The 22277-nt window shown below is 39.5% G+C and overlaps 2 protein-coding genes and 1 pseudogene across 2 annotated transcripts; all 3 read right to left on the reverse strand.

Annotated features, from left to right (window-relative positions):
- Positions 1-1135: 1135 nt before the first annotated feature.
- Positions 1136-2074, reverse strand: LOC130861544 (olfactory receptor 51I2). Its single transcript, XM_057750534.1, has one exon. It carries the CDS (start codon positions 2072-2074, stop codon positions 1136-1138), a length of 939 nt encoding a protein of 312 aa, XP_057606517.1.
- A 10235-nt stretch (positions 2075-12309) lies between these two features.
- On the reverse strand, positions 12310-13491 carry LOC130860814 (tubulin alpha-1C chain-like; annotated as a pseudogene).
- Positions 13492-14063: 572 nt separating this feature from the next.
- Positions 14064-15002, reverse strand: LOC130861268 (olfactory receptor 51I2-like). Its single transcript, XM_057749960.1, has one exon. The coding sequence runs from the start codon at positions 15000-15002 to the stop codon at positions 14064-14066; it is 939 nt and encodes a 312-aa protein (XP_057605943.1).
- Between the last annotated feature and the right edge of the window lie 7275 nt (positions 15003-22277).

The following is a 22277-nucleotide window of genomic DNA, read 5'->3' on the forward strand; positions in this document are numbered from 1 at the left end:
AGGACAAGACAGGGGCAGGTGATTAAGAGGTACAAAGTACTACCTATAAAATAAATAAGATACAAGGATATATTGTACAGCACAGGAAATATATCCATATTTTATAATAAGTATGAATGGAGTATAACTTTTAAAAATTGTGAATCACTATGTTGTACAACTGAAACTTTTATAATATTATAAATCAGCTATACCTCAATTTTAAAAAAATCCTAAGAAGTGAAGAGAGAGAGAAATTGTATATGTAGTAAAATTTTCTAAAAAAAAATCTCTGGTTCACTGCTGTATAGCACAAAGAACTCCACCGTGCAGTAGAAACTAACACAACATTGTAAAACAATTATACCTTAATAAAAAAAATGTGTGGTTCAGATATTAAATATTATTTTCCTTGGGAAAATAAGACATGATTAAATGGTGGTCAGACAAAGGAAGCAGAGAGGAATCTGGAGTTTCTTTTCGACGTCAACCTTTATCATTTTTCCTGGGTCATATTCATACATCTTATGGCAAGTTCTGAACATGCATCCAATCTCACTTTGTGAAGTTAAAACAACTCATGAATGTTTGCGAATGACAATGGTGGTGAAAGCAAGGATAGCAGTTGCAATATTCATAGTGATGCCATTAGAGAGGCATTATTTGCAGTGGTTGAGTATAAATACTGGAGACAGACTAGTACTAAATCTCATCTGGATCACATATTATATGTGTTACTCTGAACAATTTAGTTAATTCTATATATCTCATAAGATTGTTATAAAGATTAAGGGAATTCCTACAAAAATAATTTAGAACAAAACCTGGCACTTTTAAGGACACAATATATGAATTAGTATTATATTAGCAATATGTATCATTACAGAAAATGATTCCTAGCTTATCTCAAGCCCCTTTGTAATGTTTTGTCTAATCACTCAACTGCCTCTAATATTTATGTTTCTATGGACGCTATTGAAGTTTACGGAATGTACTACTCATTTGTTTTGTGTTATAAGTATTGCAGCTCCATTCCTGATCGTTTACTTTTCCCCCAGTACACACATCTATCATATTCTTGATGATGTGATGATGATACCATGGATGACAGTCTATGACTACAATAAACATCAGATTTTAAAGCCAAATGCGGAAGTCACATTTTGATACGGTGAAACATGCGAACAATGGCTCGGCGGATCTCCTTTGTCTTGGCGCTGTAAATGAGAGGGTTGAGCACAGGAGGTACAAACAAGTAGACATTGGACAAAAGGACATGTATATAGCGTGGGGCGTGTTTCCCAAAGCGGTGCACCGTGGAGACCCCAATCATTGGCACGTAAAATGCAAGCACAGCCAAGATATATGACACACATGTGTTGAGAGCTTTGAGGCGTTCCTCACGGGAGGCAATGGCCATGACTGAGTGCAGAATGAGCACATAGGAGAGGACGATAAATAACAGGTCCAAGCCAAAGGTGGATATGAGAACAAAGAATCCATAGATGCTGTTGATGGTGATATCAGCACAGGCGAGCTTCATCATGTCTGGGTGAAGGCAGTAGGAGTGGGAAAGCACATTGGATCTGCAGATAGGCAGCCTCTGGATGAGGAAGGGAAGAGGAAAGAGGATGATGAAGCTCCGGGCAGTCACCGCTACACCCATTCCAGCGATGACTTCATTAGTGAGCACAGTGGCATAGCGCAAGGGATCACAAATGGCCACATAGCGGTCAAAGCTCATGGCCAGCAGAATGCCTGACTCCATCATGGAGAAGGAATGGATGAGAAACATCTGGATTAGGCAGGCATCAAAATCAATGTTGCGGGCATTGAGGCAGAAGGTTCTGAGCACCGTAGGCAGTGTGGCCATGGACATGGCCACATCGCTGAAGGACAGCATGGACAGGAAGTAGTACATGGGCTGGTGCAGGCTGGGCTCCACTCGCACAGCCTGCAGGATCACTGTGTTGCCCCCAAGAGCCACAGCATACATCACACAGAGGGGTCCTGCCAGCCAGAACTGAGAGCTCTCCAGACCAGGGATACCCGTCAGAAGGAAAGAGGCAGGGTGGGTGATGTTGAACAATCCCATGGCAGGAGGAAGCCAGAGCACTTTTCAGTCAGATGTTCTGATTTAGAGATTTCTAAGAGTTTCACTTAATAGAGGAGGAGGAACCAGGGAGTAAGAAGATGCAGCAGATGGTGTCTATACAGTTTAAACTGATACATTCATGAAATCACTTGTTTTGGGAAAATACAGGCAAACTTCCTTCTTCATATTCTATGATCATCAAGCCATGGGCCGGGCTACTATTTGCCTCTGTTTTATGGAAAAAGGAAGATACTGACAAATGCTTAAATACATCCATTAGTTACAAAGAAAATGTTCAGACTATGTTATTTACAATTTTAATGTGCTTTAAAAGCATCATTGAATGGAAAGGTTAACGAAAATTCGCAGGGACTTATTATAAAAGAACACAGGGAATTTGAGTCATCAATAACTGTTGGAAGTATTTAAATTTTTCCTTCAAAATGTTGTTTGGTTCAGACATGTCACTGATTAATGAGAGCATTGCCCAGAGCTAGTTTGCATTGTGATGTGTATTCGTTCAAGGAGGGTCAGGGAAATTGACTGCCTCTGGACATCATCTTTTCATTGGCAGAAGTGCTGCAAAAAAGCAACAAAGAAACTGTTTATTTGTGCAAAGGCACAAAGCTGTTCCTGGTTTTGGAAAAACTGTGAATAATTCTCTCCTAAATCTGACATAGGTACACTAACATTCAGCTTGTCTAAAGACCATAACTTTTTCTTTATTTTTTAATTGAAGTGTAGCTGATGTAAGGACCACAGTTTTAAATCTATGTCCCAGTTATCCACGTTTAGAAATGCTTATCTATTTATGGCTAATCTAAAGTTTATGACTAACTGATTTCTTTTTCTCTCTTAATCTCCTTGCTGACTTTTACATATTGTTTGGCAGAATTCATAAGATGAGAACAAAGTGAGACCCTGTGTGCTGCCTCAGCTGTTAGTCTGAGTCATGGGATTGGTAGTGACCACTTTGCTCCTGCATTTCTGAACCTTCCTTGTGCCCCCAGCCCTGCTTTCCTTCCTGAAATTGCAACAATGTTTGTGAATCATAGAAACACTGATCCCAAGGAAATTGACTCTAGAAAGTGACAATGTAGAGAAGTACAGTGAATTACCCAGAGTTACACAATCAGTTAGTGGCAGTGCCAGGACAAGAACCCCAAGTCCAGGGACGTTTCCATCTGCTCTGCTCACTCAATTAAGATGCTACTATCTGACAAGCTCCACTGTCAGTCTCTCTCTCTTCACCTTGCCTACCCCTTTCCAAGTTTAACCCTTTCTTGGGTCAGGTTTCAGGAGAGTCAGCTAGTTCACCCCTACTGGTTTTCAGAACTCACCAGAGAACAGGCAGATGGGAGACACCCACAGAACAACCCACTCTTCTTTCTGTCTGCTAAAGTGCATTCATGCCTTCCTCTTTTATACCTCACTCTAAGCCCCAGGAGAGAGGGCAATGTTGCTGACTTTGTGTCTCAAAACTGATTAGGACGGGTTTAGTCTCTTGAGGTCTTTCGTGACTGCTGAGAATAAAACACATACTCTTTTAGCTGAAAAAGAACTCAGCAATCTGCCAGACTGATTCTCTACCCAATGCAAGACACCATCTGGTGAAGTCTGGGAGGCATATAAGAGAGGAACTCATTACCCTCTAAGAAATCCCAGAATTGTGTGACATATTGACCAAGCTCAACAAAGAAACTATAATCAGAAATAGTGTTTACTTTTCTTTTCCCTTTAAATATATTGAAAAGGCTAGTTCATTTTTTACCCCTGGATGAAAACTAAGTTCCCTAAGATGTCTGCTCACATTTACCTAATAAAAAATCCTCTGAGGCGTAATTGGAAAACCCAGCCTCATGTAATAGTCAAATTTTCCAGTGTTCAGAGTTGTAGTCTGTTTTTTCTCTTCTCCCATCCTTCCCTTGCTAACCATGGTTTCTAGCTGCTCATCCAGGAAGGCACCAGCGAGGGAAGTGCAGGATTCATAATTCATTATGGTCCAGTTAGCTGCTATCATGCTTCCTAGATGTGTGAAATGTTTAAAGCTGATTCTTTATTTCATTGGATGTTTTCATTGATTATTTGAGGAAATCTCCCCAGCTTTTACATCTCCACTTGCTTTTGATCTCGGAGAGACAGCAGTAAGTAGTCTTAAAGAGAGATCTTAGGTCCCTGCCCAGGAATTGGACGTAGGTAGCCTGGATGATAATCAGGAATCCTAGCCGCTAGTCTACCAGGGGCTAGAGTCTAGAAGCAAAGTTTCTCTGGCTCTTGCCCTGTTTGAAAAATGAACTTCTCAAGGAGATGAAAACTACTAAAATGGGTACAAAGTTTATTATCAGAGGTAGAGCAAAACATGTGGGAGAGCATACAGATAGTTTCTTTATTTAAGACAAAATCAAGGCAGAAATACACACCCAGAGAGAAAGGGTGCGGGTAGCCTCCCTAATGAGGAGAAGCACAGTAAAGAGATGATTTAAATCACTTATATGGGAGGGTTCTTCTGGGTCTTTGTTTACCTTTAGCCAATTATCTTGTTTCCTTTTTCACACCTGACCTGCCCTAGGACCCTCCCCAACATGCATGAGCAACATTTTGCTAAGATGGATTCCAGTGCAGAGGGCTGTGGGGGTCTTGGCATCACCTGTTATGGGATGGTGCCCCATTCTTTTTGACCCCCAAGGAGTCTTTCTGTGTCTGTGCAGTCAAGGATGTTTCCTTGATCTCAGAAGTGGTCATCTTATCTCTTTACTCCAGCAGAGCTCAGCTTCTGCCACCAGCTTTGTCCTTGCAGTGTTTGGGGCAAAACAAAGCTTCAGTTTTACTCCACTTGACAAACACCAGCTGTTCAGCCCAGGGGCCCATCTACCTCCTACCTCAAATTTCACTAATATATCTTACCTTGTATGGTTGCTTTTGACTTCATCCACAACCCAGACTCCCTTTATGAAACCATACATTCTTCTGGTCAGGATCTACAGTAATGCCATGTCAGCTCTCTCTAACATGTAGCCCCCGAGGAAATGGTTAGCCCTTGTGTGCGTAACAAATGCCCTACCTCAAAACAGCAATAGTCTCCTATTCAGTCCTGCTATCAGAACAGCAAGGTGACTTTCGTCACACCATTACATTTTCAGGCATAATGAGGAACCAGTCTTCTGCTGTGTCTCTTTGTCCCCACAACTCAGGGGACCTATGTTTCTTGAGTAGAATCCTTGAGGAAACTCTATTTTTATTCAAGGAAAAGTGGGATATACCCCTGTATCCCTTCCTCTTGAGTGTGGGATGTGGGATGGGATACTTAGCTCTTTCTAATGATTGTCTTCAGAAATGCTTATTTAAATCCTCTAATTCATAGCTCTTTTAAACCTTACATAGGGCAGAGTTTCTCAGCCTCAGCAATGTTAATGTCTTGTGCCGTATGTTTCTTTGCTGTGTGTGATGTCTTGTGCACTGATCATCGCTGCTCTTAACATAGTAGATACTTCACCCCAATTGTCACAACCAAAAAATGCCAACAGACTGCCAAATGTCCCCTGAGGGACAAAAGCACCCCTGGTTGAGAGCTACAGAATTCAGAGGAGTTTACAAGTCAGCTAACTGGTTCAAAAAAATGAAATCAAAATTTCCCCGTGGTTGTTCATTGAGAATATACTATCACCTATTAGCCATTTTGAGATATTCAGAATCCATTTAAAATTCTGTTTGATGTATAAAACATCTCAAACTCTTAGTGTATTAGACTTTCTCCTCTCAAATGGCCATTCTCTGAACTGCAATTATGCAATTTGGGATTTGTCTATAATCAAACCATTCCTTCTGCAAGGATTGCAACTGTTGAGTATATACAAGATCCTTCACTGCTTCTCTTTCCAATAATTTCTCTTTACTTCAAGCCTTATAACATTTGTTCCAGTCTAACTGAACCTCTTGCAGATTCTCAAGCAAATATGCCATTACACTTAATCACAACTCTATAAGGTGCTTGAAAAGATCAATGGAGAATGTAATATAAGCATTTGTTAGGCTAGGAGGTTAGGGGAACCTTCCACAGGGCAGTTTAAGCTAGGAGATGGTGGGTAGAGATCCAGCTAGAGGAAGGGAAGGAGAGTGGGGAAAAGTCTCCAAGACTTGGGAAGTGGCACTTGTGAAGGCCACATGGAAGGAGCAAACTTTGCATATTCAAGAAACTAGAAGATCATTTTGGTTGCAACAGAAAAAAAAAAACCAAGGAAAATGGCTCAAGATAAAGTTTGGAAAAAAGACGGTTGTCATATCACACAGGGTCCTCTGAACCATATAAAAGGTTGGACTTTATCATAACAGAAAAATATAATATGATGGAATTTCACATTTCTGTAATTTGGGAAGTGGATTGGAAAAGGGCTGAATAATGTAGGGGAATCAGTTAAATCTCTGCTATAATTATCTAAGGTTGACATGTTGGTATTCTGACTAGAGAGGAATTGAGGAACTGGGAATGGAAAGAAGTGTCACCAATTGAATACAAATGTGCTGAGCTAAGTTCTGAATAAGTAAGGGACCACTGTCCAAAATAGTGATAGTTATTTCTTTCAGTGTCTGAAAATACTCACTTTCCAGCTCTTGCTTGGTTAGGGACCTCTGGGGCACGCACAGCTGTGCACACACACATACCACCTGTTTAGAGTGACTATAGATTGTGGAGACATGTTGAGGAGGCAGAAAATTATAAGCTCTTATATTCTTAATAGAGAAAAATAATCCGTTATATATACGCATGTATGTAAATATGTATGTGTATTACTGCTGCCTAATAAATATTGACCAATTCCCTAATTAATAGACTTGTGGAGGGTAAAAGTTGTTTTTTTTCCTGAGATAAATTGTATTTGTTCAAACTGTTAAAATAAGTATTTAAATAAGGTATTGGTATCTAAGTAAATTATAAATAATAAACCTGTTTGTAATATTTTTGTGTGTACTAAAGGTTAAGAGTGCTCTTTAAGAAATTATATTGAAAATATATCAAGATGGGCTTAAAAATAGTGCCTAATTGTCCAGTTTATACCTGAGTTGTGTCTCATAACTCTCTTTTCCCCTAAAAATAAAAAACTTATTTTTCTACATTATTTGTAAAAAGGTTCTTGCTGTTATTGGGTTTCTAAATGTTGAATGATATTTCCTGTTGAATGTAGTCTTTAAGCTACATACCTTGCTGAGTAACTGACATGAGCAATATTTACAATTTACTGTCTATAACTCATTATATAAAGTTTTGAATATATCTGTTGAACAGGAATTTCTTTGAGTTTCAGATTTATTTTACTTGTCTCTTCTACATTTAGTCAAGATTTATTTATTAAATTGCTGACAGATTTTTGAGTTAAAATCCACAACAGATTTGTTTTCACACAATGTCATGTCAAATATAGAAAAAGTCACTTAGCACTTTGTTTAATATTTATCGAAGAATTTATCTCAGTCAGGGACATCGGGCTTGACTATGGAGACTAATAATTAAACTTGACTCTAATCCATTGTTGCCTAGAATCTTTCATTGTAAACACACAGACTGTCACCCAGGAAGCTTATCTCTCCCAGCTAATAATATGGGATATCTGCCTTGTATATATACGTAGCCTTGGCAAGGTTCATGTGAACACTGACCACATTTCCACCAGTAACACTCCTCCCTCACACTACCACCATTCAAATGTGGTGGAGCTTCGCAGGGGGTATTTAAAAGGAATACACAGTTGGTAAACACATCCCAGGAGAGTATTTGACATCCTCCTTCCATCTCTCTCCAGGTAGGTTTTTCTCACAAACCCTAATGACTAAATTACATAATTGCTGAGCTCTCAAGTCTAACACATTGCAGGTTTCAATAAATATTGTTGGGTGAATAAACAAATGAACGAGCAGTTGTGTTTACTATAAGAAAACAAAGGAGAAGAAAAGCTTATAAGAAAACTACTTTGCCACCAGAATTATATTCATTCCCCCTCAAAATCACCACATTTCTTTAGACCTTGAGTTGAGCAAAGGAGGATGACTAAATATCTCTGCTAAGAGGAATGGAAGTTGAGAAACACTTTAGAGAGGAGTTCTCCTGAGCAACATGACTGACAGAAGATAATGGAAGATCCAGATTGCCCAATAAACAGCTCTGTTTTGTTTTAATTCTTTTGCTTTTCTTTTAGTTGAGATTTGTTTGTCATCTAAACTTTAATAGAGTTTGCCACACATCAATGCACTGAGTGATTGATACATGACTCCAGAAGTTTATAGACAGTTTTCGCTGGCAGTTATACTTTCCCCTTGAAGATGTTGGAGGCTTTTGCAAATTTCAGTGGAATATGAGATGTTTAGTTGGTATCAGTTGACTTCAGAGTTATTCTTGTTCAAAACACACACACTAAATAAAAATAATCATTTGATGAATAATTTACCTCTTCTATTTATTTTATTACATATATTTGATCAACGAGTTTTCCATGGGTAATAGAACAGAAAAAGGAAAACATTTTATATTATAAATATGAACACAAACCACATATACTTAATTCTAGTATGAGAAATACATGGAATCAAATCTTAGTTTCCAACATTCATGTAGAGTTACTGCCTGCTTAGCAGTCCTCCTCTTCCCCTGCAGAGGGTAAATCCTTGGCAGTGACTCCTGATTAACTGTCTGAGGTCAGGAATATGGTAATTCACAAAGTAATTGCTGACTCCATAAGCCATTTGCTGTTTCTATGAAACCTGAAAGGTTTTAGGAGCACATAGCCTACTCAGCTGTCTGGAGGGCAACTGGGTGCCTGTGCTCAAATGTACAACCACCACCAAACAGATGCCTTCTTATCAGAAAATGAAACAGAACAATAAAGGGTCTTGTGCCCACACTGCCTCTGCACAGTTAGAAAATATATCCAGTTGATAATGGAGTACTGGATAATCTTCTGATGAGGAAACACCCTTATAGAAAATCCTAACTGGGAAAATAGACTCTCTGTACCTTTTCTTTTATTTATTATTTTGTAAAACATCTTCTGGGGGGAGAGCACTTTTCATCTAACTGAAGTGTAACTGCACTGCAAAGCAGTCTTGTCCTAACAGAGCAGATCAGATGTGGAGACGGCTTTGATAAGGTCAGGCAAAACCTCTCTCTGGTACCCAGAAAGTGAGGCTGATGGTGAGCCACGCCTAGGGGCCCATCCATTTCCCCCTTTTACCACACTCTCATTTCTGAAGGTTCACCTATTTCCTGGGCTCACACAGAAAGTAATTCTATACAAGCTCATGCAATATGGATTTTTTTCAGTTCTGTATGATATTCAAGTCATGTTAAGTTTTCTATGAAACTCTATGAGGCACAGAGGTCAAACATCCTATCCTATTGTAACTCTCAAGATCCCATCCTACTATAACTCTCATTCTAGTTTCTTCTCTCTCTTTCTCTCTTCATCAACCACCTAACACTGACCCTGGAGGAAGAGATATACACACATGACAAAGCAAGACAAAATATGACTTTCATTACTCAGAGTATTTTTTCCACAAAGCTCAAAATAGCCCCTCACCAGCTTAGCTGAATCATGTTCAGTATTTAATTTTCTTAATTAGAGGCAGACATCACAGACCCCAAATAAAAGAATTAGAAGAATTAATTTTCTCCTTTTTACTAGACCAGAATTCACGTATTTTACCACTTTACCAGGAAAAAAAATCTTGAGTTCAAAGGAAAGCTTTTTAAATAAAAAGAGGTGAAAGCAAATTTCTACATAAGGCCAAATGATGGGGCTTATTGTAGACTTGCTCAGGATAGAAGCTGAGGTTGTGGTCGTAAGTTATTTTTATGGCACCTGTCTCACAGGAGGAGATGAAACCTAAAAATACTTTTTCCCTTACCCCCAGGAACATGCAGCATTTCTAATTGATGATGGAGAACAAAGGATAAAATACAGCGGAGAGAAGCCTGAGGCTATTTAGAAGGCTCACATTCCCTGCTCCTTGTCCTTTGCCCTGGCATACTTCTGGGTTTCTACTTTGAAACTTTAGGCCTGTGGTCAAAGGATGGCTTTCTCTTGTCCCGTAGGGTGAGAATCTGTGAGTGTGTAACTCATTTTCATGTGTAGCAACTTCTCCAAGCCTTGTCTTTGCATCTATATAATCATTTAAAACTAAACTCTCAAGGCATTATGGGTTACTATTATTATTATTGTTATTATTATTATTATTATTTGATGTTGAAATAACAAGTTGTGTGAATCAGAAAGGTCATTATTTTAATTGGCTGAGGACCATTGTCTGACTCTGGACCACTCAATACCCCAAGTATTTTCCATTTTAACTCATGCTAAGTTATATTATTCAATCATGCTCCTAAAATAATTTATTTAGTGGAAAAGTGCACATATATTATGAATCTCTTATTATACTTATGGATATTTTTGGAAACTTGGATTTTAAATATGTACATTTCCTCCATTCAGAAATAATTCCCTCTCTCTGGCACATAAATTTCAAGTCTAGAGTTTTGAACAGAGAGAAAAGCTCAAGGTAAGTCTATGATCTGCAACTACGAAGTCTCTCGCCCAGAGTCCCAGGTGAGTAGGTGAGCCTCCATAGGGCATCTCCTTTAATTCACGCTAGATATATGCCCAAATTTGTGTATGAGCACTAAAGAAAAGGGCAAGAGATTTCCTACTATATCCTACCTCCCTGCTATCAAGGAAAGAGTCTGCACGTAAAATCAACTTGAGAAGATCCAAAAATTATTTTATAATGCATAAATCATAAATGCTCTATTCTGTCTGTCCCCAGCCTGTTTGGAGCTAGAAATTCTAGAAGAATACAATTTTTGACATCTCTATGTCATCATGTGGAAAAAATTAACACCCCAAGAAGGGAAGAGAAAGAGAAATCATACACTCAGTAAAATGAAAAAAGTCTATGGTTAAGATATATTATTTTCCTTGGGGGAAGATTGAGTGGTGGGCAGATAAAAGAGGAGAGAGGAGTCTGAAATTTCTTCTGCATGTCAGTCTCTTTCAGTTTTCCTGGATCATATTTGTCCATACATCTTATGATAAGTTCTGACAGTGCGTCAAATTCCATTTTGTGAAGTTAAAATGACTCATGAATGTTTGAGAACGCCAATGGCAGTGAAAGAAAGGATAGCAGATGTAACTTTTTTAAAAATTTTCAGATGTAACTTCTATTAGTTGTTTTCCTCACATTTAGTTCTGTATTTAGTTATAGTGACTCACGCTAACAAAAGTCAACTCTATCAGCACTTTTTGTAGGAAATCACATTTTTATAATTTTTTATTTTTAATTTTTTATTTCTTTGGTTATATATATATTTTAAAAAACTTTATTGAAATGTAGTTGATGTACAATGTTGTGTTAGTTTCAGGTGTACAGTAAAGTGATTCTATTATATATATATAATATTATATATATTATTCTATTATATATATGTACATATTCTATTATATATGTGTATATATATACACATATTTCTTCTAGATTCTTTTCCACTATAGGTTATTACCAGATATTGAGTATAGTTCCCTGCGCTATAGAGTAGGTCCTTGTTGTTTATCTATTTTATGTATAGTAGTGTGTATATTTTAATTCCAAACTTCTAAATTATCCCTCCCTCCATTTTCCCCTTTGGTAACTGTTTTCTATGCCTGTGAGTGTAGTTCTGCTTTATAAAGATGTTCATTTGTGGACTGGAGAACTCGAGGTATGGGAGGGGGCGGGGGGTGAAGGGGAAACTGAGACAAAGCAAGAGAGTAGCACAGACATATATATACTACCAACTGTAAAATAGTCAGTGGGAAGTTGTTGTATAACAACGGGAGCCCAACTCGAGGATGGAAGATGCCTTTGAGGACTGGGGCGGGGAGGGTGGGGGGGACTCGAGGTGGGGGAGTCAAGGAAGGGAGGGAATATGGGGATATGTGTATAAAAACAGATGATTGAACCTGGTGTACCCCCAAAAAAATAAAAAAATAAATAAAAATAAAAATAAAAAGATGTTCATTTGTATCTTTTTTTTAGATTCCACATATAAGCAATATCATATGACGTTTGTCATTCTCTGTCTGACTTACTAGAAAAAGCTGTAATGTTAATAGTGATGTCAATTATACAGAGAGACAGCATTTGCTATGGTTGGATACAAACACTGGAGACAGAGTAGTATCAAATCTCATCTGCATCATGTATTATGTGTGTTACTCCTTTTTTTTTTTTTTGGACATTGAAAATAGAAATACTTTTATTAACAAGATAGGGCCAAAATGGGCAACTTCCAGGTCTCCTCCAGGTACTACAGTGGGAGGCTGGTAATTAATGCCAACTTTGAAGCCAGTGGGGCACCAGTCCACAAACTGGATGGTACGCTTGGTCTTGATGGTGGCAATGGCAGCATTGACATCTTTGGGAACCACGTCACTACGGTACAACAGGCAGCAAGCCATGTATTTACCGTGGCGAGGGTCGCATTTCACCGTCTGGTTGGCTGGCTCAAAGCAAGCATTGATGATCTCTGCTACAGTAAACTGTTCATGGTAGGCTTTCTCAGCAGAGATGACAGGGGCATATGTGGCCAGAGGGAAGTGGATGCAGGGATGGGGCACCAGGCTGCTCTGGAATTCTGTCAAATCGACATTCAGGGCTCCAGTAAACCTCAGGGAAGCAGTGATGGAGGACACAATCTGGCTCATGAGGCGACTAAGATTCGTGTAGGTTGGGTGCTCAATATCGAGGTTTCTATGACAGATGTCATAGATGGCCTCATTGTCTACCATGAAGGCACAATCAGAGTGCTCCAGAGTGGTGTGGGTGGTGAGGATGGAGTTGTAGGGCTCGACTATAGCTGTGGAAACCTGAGGGGCTGGGTAAATGGAGAACTCCAGCTTGGACTTCTTGCCATAATCGACAGAGAGATGTTTCATCAGCAGGGAGGTGAACCCAGAACCAGTTCCCCCACCAAAGCTGTGGAAAACCAGGAAGCCTTGAAGACCTGTGCACTAGTCAGCCAGTTTCCGAATTTGGTCCGAGACGAGGTCAATGATCTCGTTGCCAATGGTGTAGTGACCTCGGGCATAGTTATTGGCAGCATCTTCCTTGCCTGTGATTAGCTGCTTAGGGAGGAAGAGCTGGTGGTAGGTGCCAGTGCGAACTTCATCAGTGACCATGGGTTCCAGGTCTACAAACACTGCCCTGGACACATGCTTGCCAGTCCCTGTCTCACTGAAGAAGGTGTTGAAGGAGCCATCTCCTCCCCCAATGGTCTTGTCACTTGGTATCTGGCCATCAGGCGGGATGCCGTGTTCCAGGCAGTAGAGCTCCCAGCAGGCATTGCCGATCTGGACACCAGCCTGGCCAACCTGGATGGAGATGCACTCATGCATGACTGAGACCTATAGGGTTCTGCGGGGCTGGAGGAGGTGAGGAGACGGCCACGAAGACCTTCCACTGACAGACTACCAAGGAGTCCGGAGGAGCAGTATGTGTGTTACTCTTAACAATTTAATTAATTCTCTATACATCATAAGATTGTTATAAATGTTAAATGAATTAATGCACAAAATAATTTAGAACCAAACCTGGCACTTTTAGGAACCTGATACTACAATAATTATTATATTAGTAACATTTGTTATTATAGAAAATTACTCCTAACTTAGATTAATCTTCCTCTACGAAGTTTCGTCTAATCACACAGTTGCCTCTAATAGCTATCTTTCTATGAATGCCACTGATGTTTGCTGAATGCGCTGTTATATATTTGTTCTATGCTATAAATTTTGAATCTCCATTCCGGAACTTCTACTTTTCCCCCAGTAAATCTATCTTATTCTTTATGATGATATGAGTATGACCATGCTTCAGACGATAACATCGACAATGATGATGATGATTATACCATGGATGACAGTCTATGACTACAATAAACATCAGATTTTAAAGCCAAATGCGGAAGTCACATTTTGACGCGGTGAAACATGTGGACAATAGCCCGGCGGATCTCCTTTGTCTTGGCGCTATAAATGAGAGGGTTGAGCACAGGAGGTACAAACAAGTAGACATTGGACAAAAGGACATGTATGTAGCGTGGGGCATGCTTCCCAAAGCGGTGCACCGTGGAGACCCCAGTCATTGGCACGTAAAATGCAAGCACAGCCAAGATATGTGACACACATGTGTTGAGAGCTTTGAGGCGTTCCTCACGGGAGGCAATGGCCATGACTGAGTGCAGAATGAGCACGTAGGAGAGGACGATAAATAACAGGTCCAAGCCAAAGGTAGATATGAGAACAAAGAGTCCATAGATGCTGTTGATGGTGATATCAGCACAGGCGAGCTTCATCATGTCTGGGTGAAGGCAGTAGGAGTGGGAAAGCACATTGGATCTGCAGATAGGCAGCCTCTGGATGAGGAAGGGAAGAGGTAAGAGGGTGATGAAGCTCCGGGCAGTCACCGCTACACCCATTCCAGCGATGACTTCATTAGTGAGCACAGTGGCATAGCGCAAGGGATCACAAATGGCCACATAGCGGTCAAAGCTCATGGCCAGCAGAATGCCTGACTCCATCATGGAGAAGGAATGGATGAGAAACATCTGGATTAGGCAGGCATCAAAATCAATGTTGCGGGCATTGAGGCAGAAGGTTCTGAGCACCGTAGGCAGTGTGGCCATGGACATGGCCACATCGCTGAAGGACAGCATGGACAGGAAGTAGTACATGGGCTGGTGCAGGCTGGGCTCCACTCGCACAGCCTGCAGGATCACTGTGTTGCCCCCAAGAGCCACAGCATACATCACACAGAGGGGTCCTGCCAGCCAGAACTGAGAGCTCTCCAGACCAGGGATACCCGTCAGAAGGAAAGAGGCAGGGTGGGTGATGTTGAACAATCCCATGGCAGGAGGAAGCCAGAGCACTTTTCAGTCAGATGTTCTGATTTAGAGATTTCTAAGAGTTTCACTTAATAGAGGAGGAGGAACCAGGGAGTAAGAAGATGCAGCAGATGGTGTCTATACAGTTTAAACTGATACATTCATGAAATCACTTGTTTTGGGAAAATACAGGCAAACTTCCTTCTTCATATTCTATGATCATCAAGCCATGGGCCGGGCTACTATTTGCCTCTGTTTTATGGAAAAAGGAAGATACTGACAAATGCTTAAATACATCCATTAGTTACAAAGAAAATGTTCAGACTATGTTATTTACAATTTTAATGTGCTTTAAAAGCATCATTGAATGGAAAGGTTAACGAAAATTCGCAGGGACTTATTATAAAAGAACACAGGGAATTTGAGTCATCAATAACTGTTGGAAGTATTTAAATTTTTCCTTCAAAATGTTGTTTGGTTCAGACATGTCACTGATTAATGAGAGCATTGCCCAGAGCTAGTTTGCATTGTGATGTGTATTCGTTCAAGGAGGGTCAGGGAAATTGACTGCCTCTGGACATCATCTTTTCATTGGCAGAAGTGCTGCAAAAAAGCAACAAAGAAACTGTTTATTTGTGCAAAGGCACAAAGCTGTTCCTGGTTTTGGAAAAACTGTGAATAATTCTCTCCTAAATCTGACATAGGTACACTAACATTCAGCTTGTCTAAAGACCATAACTTTTTCTTTATTTTTTAATTGAAGTGTAGCTGATGTAAGGACCACAGTTTTAAATCTATGTCCCAGTTATCCACGTTTAGAAATGCTTATCTATTTATGGCTAATCTAAAGTTTATGACTAACTGATTTCTTTTTCTCTCTTAATCTCCTTGCTGACTTTTACATATTGTTTGGCAGAATTCATAAGATGAGAACAAAGTGAGACCCTGTGTGCTGCCTCAGCTGTTAGTCTGAGTCATGGGATTGGTAGTGACCACTTTGCTCCTGCATTTCTGAACCTTCCTTGTGCCCCCAGCCCTGCTTTCCTTCCTGAAATTGCAACAATGTTTGTGAATCATAGAAACACTGATCCCAAGGAAATTGACTCTAGAAAGTGACAATGTAGAGAAGTACAGTGAATTACCCAGAGTTACACAATCAGTTAGTGGCAGTGCCAGGACAAGAACCCCAAGTCCAGGGACGTTTCCATCTGCCCTGCTCACTCAGCTAAGATGCTACTATCTGACAAGCTCCACTGTCAGTCTCTCTCTCTTCACCTTGCCTACCCCTTTCCCAGTTTAACCCTTTCTTGGGTCAGGTTTCAGGAGAGTCAGCTAGTTCACCCCTACTGGGTTTCAGAACTCACCAGAGAACAGGCAGATGGGAGACACCCACAGAACAACCCACTCTTCTTTCTGTCTGCTAAAGTGCATTCATGCCTGCCTCTTATATATCTCACTCTAAGCCCCAGGAGAGAGGGCAGTGGTGCTGACTTTGTGTCTCAAAACTGATTAGGACGGGTTTAGTCTCTTGAGGTCTTTCATGACTGCTGAGAATAAAACACATACTCTTTTAGCTGAAAAAGAACTCAGCAATCTGCCAGTCCAGTTCCTCACACAATACAAGACACCATCTGGTGAAGGCTGGGCAGGCATATAAGACGGGAGCTCATTATCTTCAAAGAATTCCCAGAATTATATGACATATTGACCTAGCCCAACAAATAAAGTATAATCAGAAAATAACTAAGTTTACTTTTCTTCTCCCTTTAAATGTATTGAATATGCTAGTTCTTTCTTTATCCCTTTGTGGAACCATACATTCTTTGGGTCAAGATCTATAACAGCACCGTGCCAGCTCTCTCTAACATGGAGCCACACAGGAAATGCTCAGCCTTTCTGTATGTAACAAATGCCCTACCTCAACACAGCAATAGTCCCCTATTCAATCCTACTTTCAGAACATCAAGGTGATTTTTATCGCACCGTTTAAATTTCCAAGCATAATGAGGAACCATTCTGCTGTGTCTCTTTTCCCCCACAACTTAGGGGACCTATGTTTCCTGAGTAGAATCCTTGAGGAATCTCTCTTTTTATTCAAGGAAAGTGGGTTGTACCTCTGTATCCCTTTCTCTTGGATGTGGGTTGTGCGATGGGATACTTAGCTCTTTCCAATGATTCGCTTCAGAAATCTTTATTTAAATCATCTAATTTATAACTCTTTTAAACGTTATATAGGGCAGAGTTTCGCAGTAACAGTAGTGTTAACATTTTGTGCCAGATAATTCTTTGTTCTGATGTGATATCTTACGCAATGTAAGAATTTTGGCAGCATCACTGGTCTTGATAGATGCTCTACCTCAGTTGTGACAACCAAAAATTCCACCAGACATTGCCAAGTGTCCCCTTAGGGAGAAAAGAATCTTTGGTTGAGAGCTACTGAATTTCAACAAGGAGAGTACGTGTCCGCTAACTGGCTCTATGAAAACAGATTCGAAATTTCCCGTGGTAGTTCATTAAGAATGTAATATCCATTGTGTTCATATATTAGCCATTTTGAGATATGCAAAATCCATTTTAAAATTCTTTTCTGTGTACAAAACATCTCAAGCGCTTAGCAGATTAGATTTTCTCCTCTCAAAAGGCCATTTTTAAAAAAATTCTATTGAAGTGTAGTTGATTTCTTAAATATTTGTTTATTTATTTATTTATTTATTGGCTGTGTTGGGTCTTCGTTGCTGCACATGGGCTTTCTCTATTTGCCGCAAGTGGGGGCTACTCTTTATTGTGGTGCACAGGCTCCTCATTGCCGTGGCTTCTCCTGTTTTGGAGCATGGGCTCTAGGTGTGTGGGCTTCCGTAGTTGTGGCACATGGGCTCAATAGCTGTGGCTCATGGGCTCTAGAGTGTGCAGCCTCAATAGTTGTGGTGCATGGTCTTAGTTGCTCAGAGGCATGTGGCATCTTCCTGGAGCAGGGATCGAACCACTGTCCCCTGCATTGGCAGGCAGATTCTTAACCATTGCAAAAAGGGCATTTTCTGAGCTGCAATTATGCAATTTGGGATTTGTCTCTTCTCTGTTATCAAACCATTCCTCTGCAAGGATTGCAGCTGTTGAGTATATACAAGACCCTTCACTGCTCCCCTTTCCAATGATCTTTCTTCACTCAAATCCTTATAACATTTGTTCTTTCTTCACTGAACCTCTTGCAGATTCTCAAACAAATATGCCATTTCATGACCTTGAGCTTCTGTATTTTGTCCACATCATTTCCTCTGCTGGGAATTCTGTCACCTAAAACTTTTCTTAGTGGATCCTAAAACTATAAGATTCATTATGAGCTTTGCCTGCTTTATCTAATTATTTTTCTAATCTCTTGAGCTTTTTGTGACACCCTGGTTGCTTGACACTTTTTTTTTTTCCATTTCTGAGTTTATCAAATGCTACGGAAACCTTAAATAAATTATGCATTTTGTGTCTTACTCATTGCATTATCCTCAATACCTAGCTCAGTGCCTGGGACTTTTTTGACCCTTAGGGAGAATGAATAAAGAAAATTATTTTCAGCTTTATGGTCACAGAAACCATACCTTATCCAGACTCTGGCCTGACTTCATGTGATGCAGGCACTTAGAAACTGATTTTGGAATGGAGCGAGCCCAAGGTGGTGTACATAATCATGGAAATAGCTAAAGGTTTTCCCATAATTTAGCAGTTATAACATGTAGCCTAAGATGGTGTCATCTACATTCATTGCCATTCACTGGTTTTCAAAGTTTCTCTGAAAAGAAGTTGAGGAATTTTTCTGAGGTGAGAAAATAATATGGGATGTTAAAACATATGTTGCTGACTATAAGACTAACTCCTAGGATTTTTTTTTTTTTTTAACTGCTAGGATTTTAAACAAAGTATTTATCACCTCGAGGCAAAGAAGATAAGAATAAAGGAAAGTTCCATGGATTAAGAAATTATAAATTACTTGTTCAAACTGCTACCACCTTCCCATTATTTTCCTCTTTTCGCTTCTCATCCTCCTTCTCCTCTTTCTCTTCTTCCTCCTTTTAATTCTACCCCCTTTTTTTCTAGATATTTCTCTTATTTCTTTTTATTTTCTCATCTTTTCTTCTTCTCTCCCACCTCTCTTCTTTCTCCTTTCTTGTCTCCATATTTTGGTCCACTTATGCCTCTTTATCTTCTTCCACAGCAACAGCTGTGGTTCTTTCTACTCAACATCCTCCTACCCTAAGATTTAGCCCATGCCGTTCCTTATCTCCTTCTTTACACTGCAGAAAGCAAAGCGCAACAAAAGAACAAAACTAAACCCGAATTCTACAGTGCCCATGTCATTTGAAACTTCCTCTGTTTATTCAATCAATGTATGTCCAGCTTTTACTAAGGGTCAAGGCACTATGTAAAGAATTAGCAAACCTGAAAATATGACAATATATTTTAGGGTTTACTTTCTTTCTTCATCCCTCTCTTCACTCTCTGAATTATTGTATCACTTGTTATTGTCTGTCATCTCCACTATACTATAAACACCATCCAAATTGGCCTTGACTGTTTTGTTCACAGTTGTGTCTACATTATTTTAAAAGTTGTAGGACACCCGGTAGGTGCTCATATGCGTCTGTTGAATAAGTGAATTTATAATCTCTGCTCTTTTTCAAAAAAACCCTTGTGAATGTGTCTCTTACTTAAGCATCTTTGAAATTTTAGTGTCTTCTATGTTCAAGTATTTCTGATTATTTTCATAACAAATGCTCAGGTAATCTCAGAATATTTCTTACTTTCTTGATAACGGTCCTTTCACATTGATTGCAGTGGATTCACCTGTTGTATTTCCAACTGTATAATGAGTTCTCCCAGAGAAGGATCCCTCTGGTCTTGATTTTTGCTACATGTTCAGGTCCTAGAATAGTGCTTGGAATGTAGTATTTAGTGATATCTATTAAATTCATATGTGTTACTTATAATCTAACCCAGAAAACAAAAACTATGGTCTAGTTATGGTTCACTCAGAATAAAAGAACCATGCCAATTTCTTTAATGGAGAAAAATTAATGTAAAAAATTCTTAACCAAGCATTAGAGATGCACAAGACAAAAAGAGACTATGACATTGTCATTGGAAGTAGTAACTTCAGGAAATAGTTTCTAACCATGGGACTGGAAGAACAAAGCAGGAGGTCTGGAATTATTAATTCTTACAAGCTTAAAGGAAGAGTACTGAAGAGCTGAAACTTAGACTCCTGAGAAGTGGGCACTGTTATGTGGTGCTGGGGTCTTGATTTCAGACAAGAGGCCCTATATAACTGAGACTTATTCCTCTGAGATGGGAGGGATAGGGAACTTCTCTGGCTTGTTCTGAGGTCTTTAAGAGGTCATAGTGAGACTGGTTCTAGGCGTCTTGAAAAGCTACAAAATGGAACCAACTAATGCACTGGAAAGAACCACTGTAGCTTGAGTGCAAAAGTGTTGCTGGGGTAACACTGACTGAAACAGAAAGCAATCTTCCTTCCTGCCCCAGCTTCCTAGCACCCCTGTTTGCAGATCTTGGGAGCTGGTTGGCAAGGGAGAAATGGACTTTACAGAGACCCAGCCCCAGTATTGCAAAGAATAGTGTAAAAGATGGGATTGAGACTAAGAGATAGTTATCATTGTAAGCAGTATAGTAAAGCAGAGTGAACTTTTATTCCTGTGTAAAAATTCCTGGGAATTTTGAAACACAGGTTTCAAAAGAGCTAAGAAACTGACCAACAGTTGCTAACACAACCTAGAGATTTGCCACTATGACCCATAGGCTGAAGACTCCAGGTGGTGTCACCAGAACTGAAGCTAAGGCGATCTCAACTGGCAGAAGCTGGAGCTGTGGAAGAGATGCAGCCCATGCCAGAGACGTCTATAGGCAGGAGAACGGAGTGAGTGACATAACCTCCATCTAAGTGCTTCCCAACCACTGAACCCATCTTGAAACCAGCTGATGTTAAAGTTTGGGATATTCTTCAAGTAATAATTGGATCCTTGTGACATGGAGAAGAGCCACAGAAGAGTAAAAGGTGGATTTGAGGATAAAGAGACCAATCCTTGGTACAGAATAGAAGTAGAATTCATCCATTCACCTCAGTCTAATTATATCACTAGAATTGTAAGATACATGACACGATCTCCTATGAACTTTCACCTTCATTGTTTGCACCATGCAAGGTATGGACTCACTGTAGTCTGTGAAATAAATCACAGTAATAGAACTTAGTTCTTAGAAGTAAAATTTCTATTGTATAAAATGATCTTCTCTTGCAAAGCCAGATAGCCAGATTTCCCTGGAAACTTCTTCAAGATTGGCACACAATCAACACCTACTCATATCCCTGAAACCTTACTCAAGTAGAATTGATGACTTTTTCTTCATAACATTGTCCACTTCTGCCATGAAAGCAGTGACTGGGCTCTATTATAGTTGGCCCTATGTAGTTCTGTAGCCTCGATGGGAGAGAAATGAGTCTGGGGGAAGAACCAGATGCCCCTGGGATGGAGCACAGCTGTGGCATGGAGTGTTAATTTGTTAAACATAAGTGACTGACCTTGGGACAAAGCAAGCTGCAGCTGAGAAATTTGATTCTTGTCTTTAATCATATGAAAAGATATCAATTATGTCAAATCCATAATATTTAGCTCAAAGCATATTTATGCAGAAGATATTCAGGGTTGGTTTAAAATAGGACTTCAGATCATTTACATCAGATTGAATTTTCTTTGCAGTTGAATGTAGTTTGTGCTTTCAGAAGAAAGGTCTCTGTTTTGCTCCATCTGTTTTTTTTTTTAATTCAAAAATTTTCCCCAAATTTTACCATGAAAAAATTCAAACACACAGAAGATTTTAAATAATTTTCCAATGAACATCAGTCTACCTAGATTATATCAATATAATACCAACCACCTAGGTTATATCAATAATAGTTTGCTTGCCTTATCATACACTTGTACATGTAGGCATTCCTTGAACGATCCATCAGTCCATTTGTCTTACTGTGCTTTTCAAAATAAGCTGTAATGTCAATACACTTCCTTCTAAATATTTCAGCATTCATATCGTTGATTGAAGTTTATGATTTTGTATAGCTCTTTGATCTCTTTCATAATGCACAGTCCTTACATGCATGTTAGATAAGTTCTGACAAACACATTGGTTTTGTTGTGAAATACATTTATGAATATTTCTGAGTAGTGTTGGGAGGCATATTTACCTCTGGGTAGCATCTGGACAGTTGAGTGGATAAGTTTTTTAATATTTATCTTTTTT

This window comes from Hippopotamus amphibius, chromosome 9 (genome assembly GCF_030028045.1).
Source record: "Hippopotamus amphibius kiboko isolate mHipAmp2 chromosome 9, mHipAmp2.hap2, whole genome shotgun sequence".
Lineage (NCBI taxonomy): Eukaryota > Metazoa > Chordata > Mammalia > Artiodactyla > Hippopotamidae > Hippopotamus > Hippopotamus amphibius.

Coding starts and splice junctions, on each gene's coding strand:
- LOC130861268 (XM_057749960.1), bottom strand. CDS start 15,002: ATGGGATTGTTCAACATCACCCACCCTGCCTCTTTCCTTCTGACGGGT.
- LOC130861544 (XM_057750534.1), bottom strand. CDS start 2,074: ATGGGATTGTTCAACATCACCCACCCTGCCTCTTTCCTTCTGACGGGT.